The sequence below is a fragment of the Physcomitrium patens genome, chromosome 23, assembly GCF_059467195.1.
Source record: "Physcomitrium patens ecotype Gransden chromosome 23, ASM5946719v1, whole genome shotgun sequence".
Taxonomy (NCBI): domain Eukaryota; kingdom Viridiplantae; phylum Streptophyta; class Bryopsida; order Funariales; family Funariaceae; genus Physcomitrium; species Physcomitrium patens.
Genome location: NC_143432.1, coordinates 15114272 through 15132764, shown reverse-complemented (window position 1 = coordinate 15132764; position 18493 = coordinate 15114272). Strand labels below are relative to the sequence as shown.

Sequence of the window (18493 nt, the reverse complement as noted above, 5' to 3'; positions counted from 1 at the left end):
CAGCATGCAAGAAAGCACTTGCATCTACAAATATAGGTTTAATTATATTAGACTTATGTCTTTTTACTTAATTAACTACACTCTTAATTATACTTTCAAAAAATTCAAGACTACAAGAAGTCTAAAATATTTTAGGGTTATATTTTTTTAGCCATGATAAAGCTAAAATGATTGGTTTAGAAGGAGATTTAATGATATTAAATATTATAAAGCTACTATGACCATTAGTTACTATTTCTGTAGGAAGGATTTCATGAGTAATATCTCTTGATGACAACGGAAGACCATCTATGACTTCTACATAAATAGCTTTAGTTTTCTTTACTAAAAATATAATATATCTTTTAGCAAATTTTTCATCTAAGAAATATGTTGAGGCTATTGAATCTAGCAAGGCAGAGGCTTTGAGATGTTTAGGTCCTAGAATAATATTTATCATAAAATATGAAGAGGGTTCTGAGGAGAGGATAGGACCTTCACTGGGCGTTGTACAAGGTTGCAACAGCATGATCCCTATTCTAGCTGGAAAAATTTGTTTTCCAATATGCTATCTTTTTTGATCGCCGTACTTCTCATTTTATGGTTGTGTTGCTTCTTTGGACAATGTTGAGCATTGTGCTTAGGTTCTCCACAATATAAGCACAATCCTTCTTGACAACAATAACGAGTCTTTTCTTGCTAGTAAGAAGTTTGAAACTTACTGCATCAATTTACATATCCTCTACTTTCGAATATATGTGTTGAAGAGGTGTTGGTGTTGCCATTGAATTATAGTAACGTTGAGGTCCACTTGTATGGTTCTCAGATCAGAATTCAGAAAGGCAATTGTCGCACTTCATAGCAAAGTCAATTGCTTGACTTAATGTTTGAGGATCAAGTAAGTTGAGCATTAATTTTTTTACTTCATATTGTAATCTGTAGAGAAATTGGCTAATAAGTGCAGCATCATTTCACTTGATATTAATTACAAGTTGTCAAAATTGTGAAGCATACAACGTTATTGATCGATTATCTTATCGTAAAATACGGATCTTATTGGTTGCAACACGAATTACATTATATTTTCCATACATAGATCAAAACTCCACTAAAATAGCATCTAGATTATCTAATATTGGATCTTGTCATTCAAGAAAAGATAAAAACCATGATAATACTGAACATGAAAGAAGTATATCAATTAATTTAACTTGCGATCCTGGAGTTAGATAGCTTTGGGATTGAAGTTCAATCATAATTTGTACTTGATTGATAAATCCTCAAAAATTAGATTTGGTGCCATCTAACTTCTCGGGTAGGGCAATTCTTAATTCTCTCACACTAGAAGGGCATTCCACCATAGGAAAAGGGGCATGATTTGGTGCAGATATTGAAGCAGCTCCAATCAATTTTATATCTTCACTTCCTGCCAATCTTGTTGCTTCTTGTGGTGGTAAATTTAGTTGATGCATCACAAAGCATTAACTCCCTCAATTGCTCTTGCATTTGAACCATTGTACTCTTCATTTCAACAATTTCTGCCATGATAACACTTAGAAAAGAGAAGATGTCTAATATCGCTCAAGACAAATAGAAGAGAGGACTTGAAAACAAAGAAAATACTAAGGATAATATCAGTTTAGAAGAGGGTAATCCGCAACTTCTAATATACTTATGTCTTATCAAGAAAAAAGGGTAATCTACTCTTAATCAAGATTAAACAAAGCTCTGATATTGTTAGTGTACTCTTGTTAATCTGTCAAGGACATGAACATGATAAAGATAAATAAATAAGTGAGACTTCTCTCATAAAAAGATGACAAAATAGAAGTATTAGGACTTTTAAGCTGAATGTATTAGTTATTGATTCTTCATTATTTTAAATTTTTAATATATAAAAATCACAAATAAGCATAGAAGATAGAATATAATCTTTTTCCATCCTTGTTTTTTTTTAATAAAGAATTTTTTGACTCTTTGACTTCGTTTTGATGAATTTTGACAAAAAACATCAATTTTCTTTATTGCATTTTTAAGGTTTTTAACTAGCTTCTATATGCATTCACTAATATCATATTTATAAAAATATACAAGATATTTTACTTTATTTTGGTACTACCATGAGTCTTTTTGAAACTTCTTTTATATCAAATTTTTAATTATTATCCACTTTTATAGGAGAAGATTGCATTTGTCTTCTTTTTAATATATTTATTGTCTTCTAGGGTTCAAAAAAAGACACATGAAATATAAAATATACCTTTATAGATTCTTATAGGTGTAATTAATAAATAATTAGGTTGATATGTTTAGAAATAAAAAATAATCTAAGTCTTTGATAATCCAACTTATTACAAAGGCGATTAGTCTTGATATAACAATGAAGTAACTATACCATATTATCAATCTGAAATTGAAGTTATTTCTTATAATAAGCATTTTCTTTGATATTTTATTATTCTTCTATTTTCTTTAATTGTGTCTTTATTATTGCATGCAATAATAATGAAAAATTTATCAAATCATCTATCACATAATTATTAACTTTTGAAAATTTAAAAGTACAAATTCATAGATAATAATCATAATTAATATAAAAAGTATTTATTAAAAAATAAAATATACCTTATTATTATAAAAGAACTTTGCTAATAGCAAAAGAATTGTATAATCATATCAATGGTAGTTAATAATATATTTCAAATATTTCTTTAAAACTTCATTCATCCATTCTATTTATCTATCACCTTAAAGATGAAAATTCAAAGATAATTTTATGTCCACCTTCAATATCTTAAAAATATTTTCTAAAACATCAATATAAATTTAATTCTTCTATCAAATATAATATTTTTTTATAATCCATGATAGTAATAAATATTATAAAAAATTAATTATTTATTTATATATAATAGATTTTATATATAATATAAAATATACCATCTTAGTAAAATAATCTAATATTATGGATATAGAGTCATAAGAATTTGAGATTAAAAGATCCATGATAAAATCCATAGAAACAAAAGATTACAATTATTTTAATATAGGTAGTGGTTGAAAAAATCCATAAGGTTGATGTTGAGAAGTTTGTGATCTTAAACAAATACTACATAATTATAAAAAATTTCTAACTGTATTCTTAATTTGATGCCAAAAAAATCTTTCAAGATTAATTCCAAGATCTTATTATATATAAAATATCTTGTAGTTGAAAATTTATTGACAAACTTAAAGAACATCTTTTTATACTTCACTTTCTAAAATATATAAGTATCCCTTGAAATAAAGTATATTATTTTTGAATTCAAACTAAAAAGTATCATAAAATTTAGAAGATTTTTTTTAGTATCACAAATTAAAGGATTTAATGACATATTTAATTGGACTTGATTGATAAAAATTGAATCAAAAATCAATATTGATTTTATTTCTCAAAGATAAAATTACTTTGGCTTCAAAAAACTTATTTGTTGTTAATTAAAAGCTACAACTTCTTCTTTTAGTACAAGACAAGAACATCTAAAAAAGACATTTGATAAATCTTATTCTTTTTTTTATTGATAAGCAATATTGAATATAAATCTTGATAAGAATATATTTTAATGGACTTGATAAAAATTCAAAATACATATTGACTAAAAGTACTTAAGCTTCTTATTATCTATATAAATATTTTTTAGACTAAAAGTGCTTCCCAAATAATAATTCTATTCTTAAAATGAATCAATGATGCCAAAAAGTTTTTTTTATGGATCTCCTATTTGATCTCGACTATTACAACTTTTCTCAAATAAAAATTTATTAGATAAATTTTTTTATTTATTCCTATTTTTAGCAATATTACACCAAAGAAAAAGTCTAATTTATTAATTTTTATAAAAATTTCTTTAAAAAAGTTGACACAATATAAATTTGGTATAAAAATAAAATTTATTTCAAAATCTTTAAATTTTTGTTCAAATTCTTTATTCTACTTAAGTTTGTCTTTACAAGCCAAATATATAAGTGGGGCTTCAAATGGAAAAAATCTCTTTATAAGAAATTTAATAATAAATTATAAATCTCAATAAATATGAAATATTTTTTACTTTGATGTATACCAAATAGTATGCTCTTTGTAGATCTATTATTTTATATATCTCAACTTCATCCAATTGATCAAAAAGCTTGGATATCAAAAATAGAGAATATTTATTCTTGATGGCAATCTTCTTGAATCTTTGATTATCTATACACATCCATGGTAATCCATCTTTTTTCTTCACAAATAAGATAGGAATTTCTACTAAAAATTTTGAATGGCATATAAAATTCTTTCTTAATTTCTTATTAATATATTTTTTGAATTTAGCTAACAAATATTTTGATAAATTTTAGATTGATCCAAATGGCCATTTAGTTCCTTCTTGAATGTTCATTGAACAATCATATGAATAATATTCTAAAACATTATTAGCATATTATTTTTTAAAAATATCTTAATAATCTTAATATTAGCTTAGAATGTCATTTGAAGTCTTTTCACCATAACAAATGGATATGGCATAAATAGTAAAAAATAACATTTTTTTGGCAACATACAAAAAAAGTCTTGTACCTATATATCTTAGCTTGCACTAGGATAATTCTCTTACTTTTATAGCCAAAATAAATCTAAAATGACTAAATTAGATAGATATCTAAATATATTAAATATTTCATAGCTATTATGACTATTTTTTTATATTTTTAGATATAATTTTATAATTAATATTTCTAAAAGATAATAGATAATCATTTATAACTTCTACATGTATATGTATAGTTTTTTTTAATTAAAAGTATGTTATGTCTTTTAACAAACTCTTCATATAAGAAATAAGTTAAGGCTCTTGAATCTAATAAGATTGAGGCTATGTGATTTTTAGGCCTTAAAGAAACATCTATTATAATACAAAGAAAAGGTTCTAATTAAAAAATAAAATCTTTATTAGGTATTGGACAAGACTCTAGTTATATAGTTCCTATTGTAGCTTAACAAACTTATTTTCCAACATATTTTTTCCTTAGATAGCTATACTCTTTAATTTTTAGTTGCATTACTTCTTTGAACAATATTGAGTAATGTACTTAGGTTCTCTACAATAAAAGTACAAACTTTCTTCACAACAACTAGTCTTTTTTTTACTCAATAAGAGTTTTAAAACATATTGCAATAATTTACATGTTTGCCACTTTTAAATATATGTGTTAAGAAGACATTGGTATTTTTGTTGAATTGTAAAAATATTTAGGCCTACTTATATAACTCTTGGATCAAAAGTTTTAAATATTTTAAATATAAAAAATTCTAAATAAATACAACTTTATTTTATTTTATCTTTTTAATCAATTATCAAAATTATAATATTAGAATAAGATTAATTAATTTTATTATTACTAATTTTAGATATTATAACTTAAAATATAAAATGTTTCATGTCTTTTCTTGAAAAAACAAAATATAAGTAAAATTAAATCTAGTTTATTTATTTTTTTAATCTAAATAAAACCAACATATAATTACATAAAGAATTAAGTTTCTATGAACTCAACTTGAGATGGTTAAGTTTAATCACTTTCTACATAAACTTTATTAATAAGCTTAACTTCTTAGAAGTCATTAGATTGAATTCTTTGAATTTGAAAGAATATTTCTTCTTAAAGTCTTAATATTTTATAATAGTATGAATTAATTTACATTAAATTCTAATTCTTTTATTAATTTTTAATATATTATAATTTAATCTGAACATATTATCAATTTTAAAAATTTAAAACTATAAAACAACATAGCTTTTAAATCAATCAAAACGTACTTTGAAATAATATTTTATGTTTTATTTTTAGTTTCTAATAAAAACTCGATACATATAATTTTAATAAACTAAATAATCAAATTTTGAAAAATAAATACACATGATTAAATTTATACTATCATCATAATTATAACTTAATTTAATATAATGAGGTTTATATAAAATATGAGTATTTTTCATATAATAAATAAATTTTCAGTTTGATAAATATAAAAATAATAAAAGAAAATAAAAATAATATTGTTCTAGTAAATTTCAAGTATAATTATGCACAATAAGATGTATATTATGCTAATTTAATTAAAGTATTAAAACTGTAAATTTTATCATTATAAGAAATCAAATTATTTAAATTTGAACTATAATTATTTAATTTTCTAACAACTAAAAATATTTATAAAATATTTCCTATTATACAAAATTTTAAAAAATTAATTCGCCTTTCAGAATTCTAATATTCATAAAATAATATTCATCAATTGAAAAAAAAAAAAAAAAAAAAAAACTATATGTTTTTTAAAAGCCTGATTTGAGTTTCTTTTTCTTTCTTTTTCTTAAATGTTTTTAGTAATTATTTTAAATCTATGATTTAAATAAAATCCTTTTTTTAATTTATTTATTATTGTATATGTGTGTAATGAGTAATATTTTAACATGAATAATTTGCATTTAAATATTTGAAATAGCTGGCATTTGTTTTAAGAATTAATGGAAATTTCTTATTTTATTTTATTTTTTCATAACACAATAAAAAAAAGTTTCATAATTTCTAAGATAACTTGAATATTAAGTATTGTTTGGAAAATAAGTACTTAAGTTATAAATTAGTCATATTATTTTTTTTTTTAGAAGATGAAATCAAATGCAAATAAATACATTTATAGCAATTTAGTTCAATGCTAAGCATAACTTTAGAATTTTTTAGAATTATAAACAGTGATTTTTTTAAAATTTGTCTTTTGTTTCATTTTAATTCCCATTTCATGTTATATTTAATGTCAAAGTCTTACAAAAGACTTTTAAGATTTTATTATTTCTCTTAATTATTTATTACCATTAGAGTATAATGCTTTAGTTTTAACTAATATCTGTAACCTAGAATTTGTAAAACAACAAAATAATTATTAAAAAAACTATACTTATGTATGTTGCAAAAACTTGAACTATCTTAGTTACCTGCTGATGTCTTGGTCAGAAATGCAAAAGCAAAGCAATTGAATTCAATGTAATTCTAGCCAATTTTAAAGTGCAATCAAATATTTTATACATATTAAAATTAACAAAGGTCAACAAAATATTCACCTACATAAAAATTTAAAAACAATGATTACAAACACACCCAATTTTTAATTTAAATAATTTTAACATACATATTACATTCTATTAATATTAATAGTATACATTTGAAGTATTTTTAAAAATAGAATTTTAGCAAGCCATATTTAAAAAATTAAATAAAGTGATGTAGGTAACAATATAAGCTATTTAGTTTGGAACTTAACATGTCAAATTTCATTGCATTTAAGTAACTTTGATTTCTAGAATATTAATATCTTTTCTTGGATATGAATTATCCATACAAAATATCCAAGAATGATACATACCGGGCAATTGCATCGTCAATAGCAAGCCAAGACCATTCAAAATATATTGATAAATCAAAATGTACAGTGACAAACAAAACCGAGTACAAAATCTAAACACTCATAGTTCATTGATCCTTCCAACTGACACATAAGTCAATTGATAGAATTACTTTTTTATTGTGTGTATTCATCCAATCCTCTACATGGATGAAAAATCTCATTATCATTTGAGGTAGGGTTTATGAGAAAAGTGTTGTAGAAGCACACAGATGTGCGTACTCAGTTTTGGTTGCTTCTTCTTGCTGAATTTCGAAATTTCAATGTACACTCCTTGTTGCAAGATTTGAGGGCATTTTTTGTTTGTTGTATTGCTCTTGTTGTGTACTATCTATAGTGAAAGTTGATTTGTCAATTGTATCTCTATGCCTCGGTTGTGTGAATCATTGAAGCACCAAGCATTGGTGCAGCTTAGGAGTGGTGTTTCTACAAGAAAAGTTGCAGACTCACTTGGAATGAGTCAGTCTTCAGTAGCTCATCTGAGGACGGAGATTAGTGGTGAAATAGAAAAGCAAAGAGGAGGACGTCCAAAGGTTTTAGGAGAGTAAGAGAAGCGACTTGGTATACACCTTGTCACTACTGGTTGTCTCAAAACGGCAAGTGCAGCTGCAAAACAACTTCGAGAAAAAACAGGTAAACACTTCTCAGACATCACCTTGAGGCGTGGTTTGAGAGAAGCTGGTTTGGGTGCTTGTGTGCAACAAAAGAAGCCTCTACTTGCCAAAAGACATGTTCTTGCAAGGTTGAGTTTTGCTCATAAATACAAAAATTGGACCGTTGATGATTGGAGACGGGTTATTTTCAGTGATGAGACAAAGATTAACCTAATCAACTCAGATGGTAGGTCTTAGTGTTGGATGAGAGAAGGAGAACGACTTGGACCTAAACATGTTAGTCAAACTATCAAACATGGTGGTGGTTCAATTATGATTTGGGATTATATGACTACTTTTGGGCCGGGTGCTTGGTATCAAATTGAAGGTAGAATGGAGCAACACTTGTACAAAAAAATTTTAGAAACCTACTTACAAAGTACCACACAGAATTACAACTTAGATCCTACTAAGGTGGTTTTTCAACATGATAATGATCCCAAACATATGGCAAAAAGTGTTCAGTTTTGGCTCTCTTCACAACCATTTGAGTTCCTTCGATGGCCAGCTCAATCTCCAGATTTGAATCCAATGGAACATTTTTGGGCCCTTCTCAAACAGCGTTTAAGCCAAGTCACTCCAAGGCCAAGAAGTGTTCAAGAATTGTGGGAGAATGTTTGTAGTATTTACCCTAGTTTTGATGCAAAAGATTGTGAGAAACTATACAAAAGTATGCCAAGAAGGATTTCAGCTGTTTTGGAAGCAAAAGGTTATTGGACTAAATATTGAAGTTTGAAGATTTTCTTTGAACAATACTGAGTACAAGACATAGTTGTTGATTTGACTTTGTAGAAGGATGTTTAATTATCAATTTGATGTGCAACTTTGTACATGTGTACAAGACTGTGTGTATTATTCCATGTAACTTTCAGATTTATAAAGCAATCATTGAAATTTCTGTAATTGCTCTTGAAAGTTGGCACTTCAGATTTTGTACTCGGTTTTGTTTGTCACTGTATGTATCAGTGAAAATGGAGTATAAAGTGGGACAAATCAGAAGAGGCAGACAGTGGGAGAGTGGGGGAGGAGGTGGGGGTGGCGGCGCCGAGGCTGCTAATGCCACATCACATCTACGAGATCCTAAAGGGGGAGGGGGACGGACTGCCAGGCAGGGAATAGAATGGAGTCCAAGCCGATTGAGTGAGTGAGCGAGCGAGTGAGCGGAAGGCGACTGCGTCGTCTAAAGTGGTGGGGGGGGGGGGGGGGGGGTCGAGCCATACTCTGATCCGACCCAAGGGGGGAGGAGGAGGAGAGAGAGTGAAACCCACCCGGAAAGCTCCTCCCCCAGCCCTTTTCCTTTCCCTGGACAGAGAGAGAGGAGGGGGTAGTAATAGCTTTCATGACTTTCATGGCGCTCTCGCTCTCGATGGCTTTCCTGGCATCAGGGCTCGCTCTTGCTCTCTCTCTCTCATCCCTATGGCCAAGTCAACAAACAAGGCCACACCTCTCCAGGACATGACTTCCCTTCCCTTCCCCCTTCCCTTTCTGCGTCCCCCCCCCCCCCAAAAGAAAAAATATCGCACATGCGTGCGAAGGTTGCAACCGCATCACCAAATTCATCGCCGTGGTCCGATGCATCCCCCAAAAGTGCCCTCGCATGGACTCCGTGATGAAGTGGTGGGTCTACCCTCTCGGCGTGCTATCACTTCTTGCAAGTGCACCGGGACGTATGCTCTCACTTGTGCCACAGGATTTCCAAGTGTGACCACGAATTGGATTATTCTACTCCTGTTGATTGTGGACTCCTGGCGGACTGGTTACGAGCCCCGAGTAAAGTCAGTTTGACCACGCATTTCCACGCTTCCTCAGGAATCAGGCTGGGACTTCCTCCTCGGTGCCTCCTTCCTTTGCACCCTTCCTTCTACCCTGGGTTTCTCTCTCTTTGCGTCGTTTCACGCTGCGTGCCGTTCTCCCTTCTTATCCCCCTCTCCCTCCGCCGTTCGCTCCCTTCACCTCCACTTACAACCCTGTCTTTAATCCATCCCGGCACTGTTAGTACCTTGCATTCAAAACTTCTATTCCTGACCCGCCTGGTTTCAATTCAAATTCACGCTTCCGGTACTTTTGCATACCATACCATACCATCACATTGCATCAGGTGCTTGCCGCTTCTCTACATGTGACTTCGTCGTTTCTCCAGCACTCGTTAGTAGGATAGTTCAGGATTCTCTGATCAGAGTGTATCATTTTATCTCCACTCGACTGAAGTTTTCCAACTGCAGATTTGAGGAGAAATGAAGCGTTCTTCATTTTATTTATTCGTTGCAATTTTTCTTCGGTTCCCCCACACACTCACCTCACACATCGTGCTACCCATAGCCTTTGGAAGATCTTTCTCATGTCGAGTAAGGAGCAAGGATTTTTCTGGACAGTCGCAAAACTAGAGGTGGTCCATTTTCTAAGAAGCGGCGTGGGTCATCCTGTTGAGTAGTAGCCAAGCAAAACTTCGATCTGGGGTCGAAGTGAAAAAAAATCAGCACATGATAGCGGTAGCAGGCAGAGCCACAAGAATTGATTTACACTACACTGGACAGCAAATGAAACTGAGAAGGGCAAGGAGCTGGATGGCGTCAAAGATGAGGGTGGTTTTCCTGATCATGTTCATTAGCCTGTTAAACCTGTCGGCGTTGTTCAGTGCAGTGGCGCTCTCGGATTCTGTTGAGAGTAAGTCTTACACAGTACACATAACACGTACCTTGTCTTTGGCGCACGAATATCACAACATGTGGATGAAACTGTAATTTCCAAAATTTAGAGCAGACTAAGACACACAGTAAAGGCCTCGGTCGTAGCCCCGACTTCTAAGGAGGAGTGAATCTGACCCTTTATTGATGTGAGGTTTCTGTAATTCCTAGTGTCAAGTGGGTAAAGTTCTTTGTATGCGTCTGCCCATAACTGAATGGGTCTGCGTGGTACTGGACGAATTAACCCTACAGCGTAAAAAATGTGCACTGACTGCAGCTGCGGCGCTCTTGGCATTTAAGAAGGCCCAGCCAGACCCTGACGGCAAGCTAAGCAGCTGGATAGGAAACAATCCCTGCGGTCCCCCTGAATGGCAAGGAATTTATTGCGACGTCGCTGATAGAACTACCAATGTGTCGCATGTCATCGAAATGTAAGGCCTACTCTTTCTCTCAATCGTCACTTTACATCAAAGCCTAGCCATCTCTCACCTTGCTCTACACATTCTACTACTGTTGGGACACATTCTGAAGTTTATGGTTTGGATGCATAAGTTTTACTCAAGAGAACTAATTTAGCCGCATTAGGATTCTGTCTTGTCACTGTCTTGGTATGCTGACACGCTTACTTGGACACGTTATGTGCAATATTACAGACGAGCTATGAATTATAATTTGCGGGGAACCTTGGTGCCCGAGTTAGGAAATTTATCGCGCCTTCTACGATTGTGAGTGATGTACTCAATACTCAATGGATTCTGAACAATTCGTTCAACTCAAGTTGATTTTTGTGTATCCTAGCTGAGGTTCACATAACTTTGCAGTCTTGATTCATCATTCCACATAGCCATAACCTCTCGAGTTTATTTTTTGGTAGTCATTCATGTTGCTGTGCGCCTCATTGTCGTTTGAAATCCTGCTTGACAGGAACGTGATGAATACGGGTTTGACGGGAACCATCCCATCTGATCTTGGCAAGTTGCGCAACCTTAGACTATTGTAAGTTTCAGGTTCTTTCTCCAGATTTACTGTGAACATGCTAAGAATTGGCTTATCACTAACCGCTTCAGCGATTGAATGAGTGCTCTGTACATGCAAAGTTGTTATAACGAGAAACCCAATTGTTGAACTGGTGTGGGAAATGACAGCTTGGTGAATGACAATCGGTTGGAAGGTAGCCTTCCACCTGAGCTTGGAGGCCTTACCAATATGACCCGTTTTCAGGTCGATGCCAATCGGCTGTCGGGACCCATACCTGCGGAGTTTGGCAACCTAACGTCAGTGAGACATTTGTGAGTGTCGCCTACCGAAATGCTAATCCATCCTCAATAAATCTGTGAATTGGAAAAATCTTTTGGTCTCCCAGTTTCACCCGTGTTGATGTTGTTTCCTGTTTTTTCGGATTGGTGAAACCTTAGTCTTTCTTGTTGGCTGCAGGCACATGAACAACAATTCCTTCAGTGATGTCATTCCGCCGGACTTGGGTAGACTAGGCCGCCTCAACCATCTTATTTTGGATCACAACCTTATAAGAGGCCCGCTGCCCGTGGCTCTTGCCAATGCCCCGGCACTCACTATCATGTAAGGACCACTGACATGCGAACATGGATCTATCTTCGTCACTCATCTTAGTGATCCCAGGCCACGATTGCCTTTGCTTTTCTGAGACATGGGTCTATCTTATGTATCTCTGTATGTTGTTCTACGCTCAATTTTGCAGACAATTGGATGACAATCCTATTGGCTCCTCTCTTCCAGTTGCTTGGGCGCGGATCCCGACACTCATCAAACTGTGAGCATTCTAAAATTCATCCCATTGCTCTGGAATTCATATTTGCATTTCTTCAGCTTCATTGCACGACTCTCCAGTTCGATTTTGGTGTTGACGTGATACAATATATCAATTCCAGGAGCTTACGGAACTGTTCAATAACGGATACTGTGCCCAACATCCAAGACATGTCAAACCTGACTTTCATGTGAGTAGCATGTCACGTGAATCGCATCTCAATGCTCACCGTTTCTGAGGTGGTCCTGTGTGAGATCGTCGATAATTTATTTTACTCGAGGGTATGTGCTTGAAATCTTATTAGAAGTGGGTCTGCAGAGACATGAGCTACAACAACCTCAGAGGAAGCTTGCCTACAAATATAAGTTCCCAGATGATTACACTGTAAGCCACCCAAACGTGACAAAATTAACCATGAGCCAAACTGTGCGTGTTGATTCTTCCGATTCGTTTCACAATGAGTATGTTTATATGTTGGATTGCCTAAAAAATTTTCATATTTCTTGTGCCAGGGGTTTCAGCAACAACCGGCTCAATGGAATAATTCCACCGGAATACGCAGCTCTTGATTACATCCAAAACTTGTATGTGTTATAGGTGCCTCTGTCGTACCTAAGTCGCACTGATTTGCATTCCTAACATCTCAGATTCGCAGCTGCACAGTAGATTCATTAAGCATTTAAAGTGGTGCTTTTGCAGGGATGTGTCGAACAATAACCTCGAAGGTTCAATTCCAGCTTTTGGAGCCGGGAAGAGCTTCACGAACGATTCACAGATTGTCGTCCTGTAAGTACCCGTGCAGTGTTCTCCCTAAATGGCGTTTCTATAGATTTGTCTATATTTGCGTTCAACTTATTCGTTGCTCCACTCTCCCCCAACTTCCTCGAGGTACTCGATTAACTTATCAACCACTGAGACGGCAAAAGATCCTTCCTTTTTTTGACCCCGGTTATTGTATGCCAGTGACCTTCAAAATAATAATTTCTCCGGCTGGGATGTGAAAACCGTGGAATTGACGAGTCACTCAAACAAGACAATATGGCAAGTATTTCCCCTCCACGTTTTCCTTGACGTCTCAGTGAACATGTTAAACGTGAACGTGGTAAGCCCAGGAACTGTGCAGAGCAGAAATAGGTACTGGAGACTAACTCGAGCTTGCCTTCGATGAGTGCATTCAGGTTGGACGGCAATGATGTGTTTTGCGGAAACAATTCCAACTACATAACAGCGCAGGTTCAGCGTCGTGTGTGCACGGGATCAGATCCGCTTGCATACTGGGACTCACCTCTATTGTTTGCAACCGGATGTACGTCATGTGATTCTCCTGCAGTAGCCGTCAACCGGGGATTATCGCCAAATATGACATGTGGGTGCGCCGTGCCGATCACCGTCAAAATCCGCCTCAAGAGTCCTAGTTTTACTTACTTCGATGCAAGCTATATTAGCTACATCGAAGGCCTCACCGCGCGCGCTTTGAGCATCTCGCAGTATCAAGTAGTATTGTCGGCAGCCACTCGAGTGTCGCAATTGTATTCCCAGGATATCACCTTGCTGGTGTTCCCAGCTGTCGCCAGCACCTTCACTCAGACCGAATATGACAATATCTTCTTCCAATTCGCATCATGGAATGTATCTGCCGGTGAAGAGTGGTCGGTATCTTTTGCAGGACCCTACGACTTCATGGATCTCTTCCGGGGTATGAAAAATATTCTCTCTCGCACCATTCTCCTTATTATCACCATGTAGAAGGATTGTGGGTGCATTATGTTGGAGTGAATCGTGCATGCGATGATGCAGGAGTTGGCAGTGCCAAGAAGAATGGGCTGGGAACGGGAGTCGTGGTGGGCATTGTCGTTGGCGCAGTGGCTGTTGCCTCGGCACTAGCAGCTCTTTTGACCTTCTTGTTACTTCGCAGACGCTCGAAGTACTCCAACAGGAATAACAGCAAGCTATACGGTGAGGAGTGTTCCTACACTTGCGCATCCATCCATACATGATCACGTTTGTAGAATCTTGTCGTGTCGTTACTGGGTGGTGACTGTAATGTAATAAACGTGGGCGTGAGTGCTTCGCAGGCGGAATGATGCTTCCGCCCGGTATCAAAATTCAAGGTGTGAAGGGATTCACGTTTGAGGATGTTTCGCGGGCTACGAACAATTTCAATCCAGACAATGAACTTGGGCAGGGCGGTTATGGAAAAGTGTACAAGGGCGTGCTTCCTGACGGAATTCCGGTGGCCATTAAACGCGCGGAGGAGGGTTCCATGCAAAATGCAGTCCAATTCTACACCGAGATCGAACTGCTCTCGAGGGTTCATCATCGGAATCTCGTCAGCCTTCTGGGGTATTGCAATGATCGTGGAGAGCAGATGCTCGTGTACGAGTTTATGGCAGGCGGCACACTTCGGGACCACTTGACTCGTAAGCTCCATCTTCACGTGTTTGAGGCTAATTTTGATATTCTATTCATTAAATTTTATTTATTATGCAGTGTTGAGGTACCGATGCTTAGAATGTACGTGTGTGCATCCCACTACAGCGACGGAGATTATGGGCTTCGCAAGGCGACTACATATAGCGCTGGGGACTGCACGAGGCATCCTGTATCTGCATACGGAAGCAGACCCACCCATATTTCACCGGGACATCAAAGCCAGCAACATTCTTCTTGACGAGCGCTATAATGCCAAGGTGGCGGACTTTGGGCTTTCGAAGTTGGCGCCCATGCCTGACCCCAACGGTGCCACCCCACAGCATGTGTCCACCATTGTCAAGGGCACACCGGTTAGTAACTTTACTTGTAGCCGCGCATGGCTGGAATAGCAGTGAGTCACAATTGTAGCTGCCATATGTGTTTGATGGCGTAGGACTAGTGTTTTGAGCTTTGACAACTTGTGGCCTTGACGCAGGGCTATCTGGACCCGGAGTATTTTTTGACACAGAAGCTAACAGACAAGACCGATGTTTACAGTTTCGGCATTGTGCTGCTGGAATTGATTACAGGAATGTTCCCCATTGCTTACGGCAAGAACATTGTCAGAGAGGTGGGCTCTTTCCTAAAGCATCAGATAATCGTTTTACCATGCAGGCTGTTTTGAGCTCAGAACAATGTAATCTCCTTTATTCCGTCGTGTAGGGCAAAGCTTATTGACTAATATAGGCCCGTGAACAGGTGAACCGAGCCATGGAGGAGGGGGACATAATGTCGATTGCTGATCCACAGATGGGGACGTTTCCATCGAAGCAAGGGTTGGAGCCACTACTCAAGCTGGCATTGGCTTGCTGCCAAAATGAGAGTGATGCACGGCCCCGCATGGTGGATATAGTGAGAGAGCTGGAAGACATTTGGCGCATCAACAAGTTAAAGGTATCAGATTCATGGAAGGAGGATCCGGACACGTTCTCTATCGAACTCGGTCACAGGAAGGCTCATTCGAGTGGGGAACCATCGTCCAACTCATGGCAAGACATGTCATGTGACATGAAGGCCTCCCTCAAGGGCAAGATCGATCCCCGGTAGAGCACAATCTCGCACCAAAGCCTTTACACATGTGGAGAAACAGCCCACCAAGAATTGTTCGGGTGAAAGGACGACAATACAACGAAATTATCCCAAAGCAGAGCATGGATTTGGTGGTGCCCATTGTAATGGAAAGAAACAAGGTCGGGGAGGGTAGCACACTGTTAGAGACCCCACTTTACACAGCACAATACAAGACAAGGCAAGGCAAAACAGGAGGAGGCACCAGGAGGAGGCACCAGGAGGAGGCACCAGCAGTGGAGATATGCCGCCACCCAGCCCCCGAGGTCTCGCTCTGCCACGAGGCTGCTTGTCCCTGATGGCTATTTCCAGGATCAAATTTGTGTACAATAATAAATAAACAAATAAATAAAATAATTTGTCGCATTTGTCCCTGGATTTTTAATTTTGCCTTTTTAAGGTTAATTTATATTTTATTTCATTGCGTTTTTCTTTGTCTGTATGGCATACATAGCTTGCTTGCATGCTTGCTGCTGGGCCGACTCCCTTCCCCAAGCAAGATGAATTCCGAATTCCATGAACTTTCCATCCCTACCCTACCCCCCTCCCTCCATTGATCTAACTCCAGTCATTATTTCATAGCTCTTCTTTAACATTTATTTTGCAGCCTTAGAAATATTATTTACACTAACTAAATCTATGAGTGTTTTTTTAAATGCATAAAATATTGAAGATATTATTTATTTACTATACATAAACTCATTATGTAAACATTTTTTAAAATCAAGTGAATATTCAAATTATTGTCTCTCTCTCTCTCTCTCTCGCTAAACATATAGGTATCTGTTGCTTCATGGCTGTCAAGGACTAACCAACATTGCAAGAGTACTGGACAGCAAAGGCAGATGGGATGCACAGCAAAGTTGTAGCAAGAACCGTGTCCAGAAACAGGTTCCTTATTATACTAGGGTGCTTATAACTATAATGTGTAATGTGTGATTGCATATAATATAACATAAGTTGTTTCCTACATGGTATCAAAGCTATAGAAATATTTGATCCTTAAAAATATAAGAGTAAATGAATACTTTACTTAGAAAAAAATTGCTAAAATAACAAATTAGATTGTAATGATAACAATAAAACAATCTATTGTAATAGAAAAGGTAGATGAAGAACTTGAAGTTCTTTAAACCATGAGAAGCAATTCTAAATCTTAAAATGGAAACTTACAAACCATAAGCAAAGGTAAAATTGAATTATTTAAGAATAAATTAATAAATAATCTCAAATCAACTTCAAATTAATAATATTGAGGATGATCCAAAAGGTGGATATCAATCATTTTCCAAAATTTGATGGTTCCTATTTTAAAATATAAAAATATAGACTAATATTAGTTTTAAAGGCTAAAAGTAGTAAGTAGTAAAGAATTTTTATTAATAGAACCAATGGTAGTTGAAATTGCTTCCAAAATCCTAGCTTTATCTAGCATAAGAGTAGAGAATATAAGCACATGGATAGATAAGATACCTTGTCTTTAACTATAATAAGAATTGCAAAGAAAACAATATTGTTTCACATATACAATCTAGTACATCACCACATTTAGCATGTATAGAAGTAGTAAAAATATTTGAATCATAAGATGTTGTAACAAAAATGTATTTAAAAGACAAGTTATATACTTCAACAATGAGAGAAGGTGATAGTGTCATTAAATACATACATATCTTTAGAGTACATTTGAAATAATTGTTAATAGCATAATCAGTAGTTCCAAATGATGAGGTAATTCTCACATTAATGAGAAGTTTGCCTCTAATTTATAAATCCTTCATTAGCTCCTTAAAAAGTAATTTAGAATCATATTATAATGTTTAATAATAGATTTGACCTAGGAAGAAACTCTCATAAAAAATATGAGTTTAACATTTAATAATACATTAAACATATATATAGATAAGAAATTTTAGAATTACAATAAGATATCTTATTTTAATAAGAACATCAAAAAGAATTCATAAAGAGAGAATAGTATTTTTAAGCCACATGAAAAGAAAAATCTTGTTATTGATAAGTACTTTTTTTTCAAGAAACCATATTAAAGATTGTCAAATAAGAATATTAAATAAAAATTCTAATAACAATTTTTTTTCTTAAAAAATGTGATTACAAAATCAAACAAAGTTTATATGACATCACTTATAGTCAAAGAAAAATAAGATTCAATAGGATATGTAGACTGAGGAGCAACTCAATACATGTATCATGAATAAGAAGGATTTGTCAAATACATTAAAAGTAAAGACAAGCAAGTTGTCTACTTAGGAGATGATACTATATCATATATAATAGAAGGATATAGTGATTAAATATAAAACTTATAAATGAACATGAAAAAATCATATTTGATATTTTATATATA

At 34.5% G+C, this 18493-nt stretch overlaps 1 protein-coding gene across 4 annotated transcripts; it reads left to right on the top strand.

Annotated features, from left to right (window-relative positions):
• The first annotated feature begins 9977 nt into the window (after nucleotides 1–9977).
• Nucleotides 9978–16503, top strand: LOC112275963 (putative LRR receptor-like serine/threonine-protein kinase At1g06840). Of its 4 annotated transcripts, none has more exons than XM_090246458.1 (19): nucleotides 9978–10213; nucleotides 10338–10779; nucleotides 11077–11230; nucleotides 11453–11524; nucleotides 11724–11795; nucleotides 11945–12088; nucleotides 12234–12377; nucleotides 12517–12588; nucleotides 12707–12775; nucleotides 12904–12969; nucleotides 13098–13169; nucleotides 13285–13371; nucleotides 13549–13626; nucleotides 13764–14281; nucleotides 14383–14541; nucleotides 14661–15005; nucleotides 15124–15368; nucleotides 15494–15628; nucleotides 15757–16503. In XM_090246458.1, the coding sequence occupies exons 2-19, from the start codon at nucleotides 10596–10598 to the stop codon at nucleotides 16102–16104; spliced, it is 2964 nt and encodes a 987-aa protein (XP_090102584.1). In that variant the 5' UTR covers nucleotides 9978–10213; nucleotides 10338–10595; the 3' UTR covers nucleotides 16105–16503. The 4 variants fall into 4 exon arrangements, with proteins under 4 accessions (XP_090102584.1, XP_024362574.1, XP_090102585.1 ...); XM_024506806.3 differs by having other exon boundaries at nucleotides 10004–10213; nucleotides 10435–10779; XM_090246459.1 differs by having other exon boundaries at nucleotides 10014–10173.
• Nucleotides 16504–18493: the final 1990 nt, after the last annotated feature.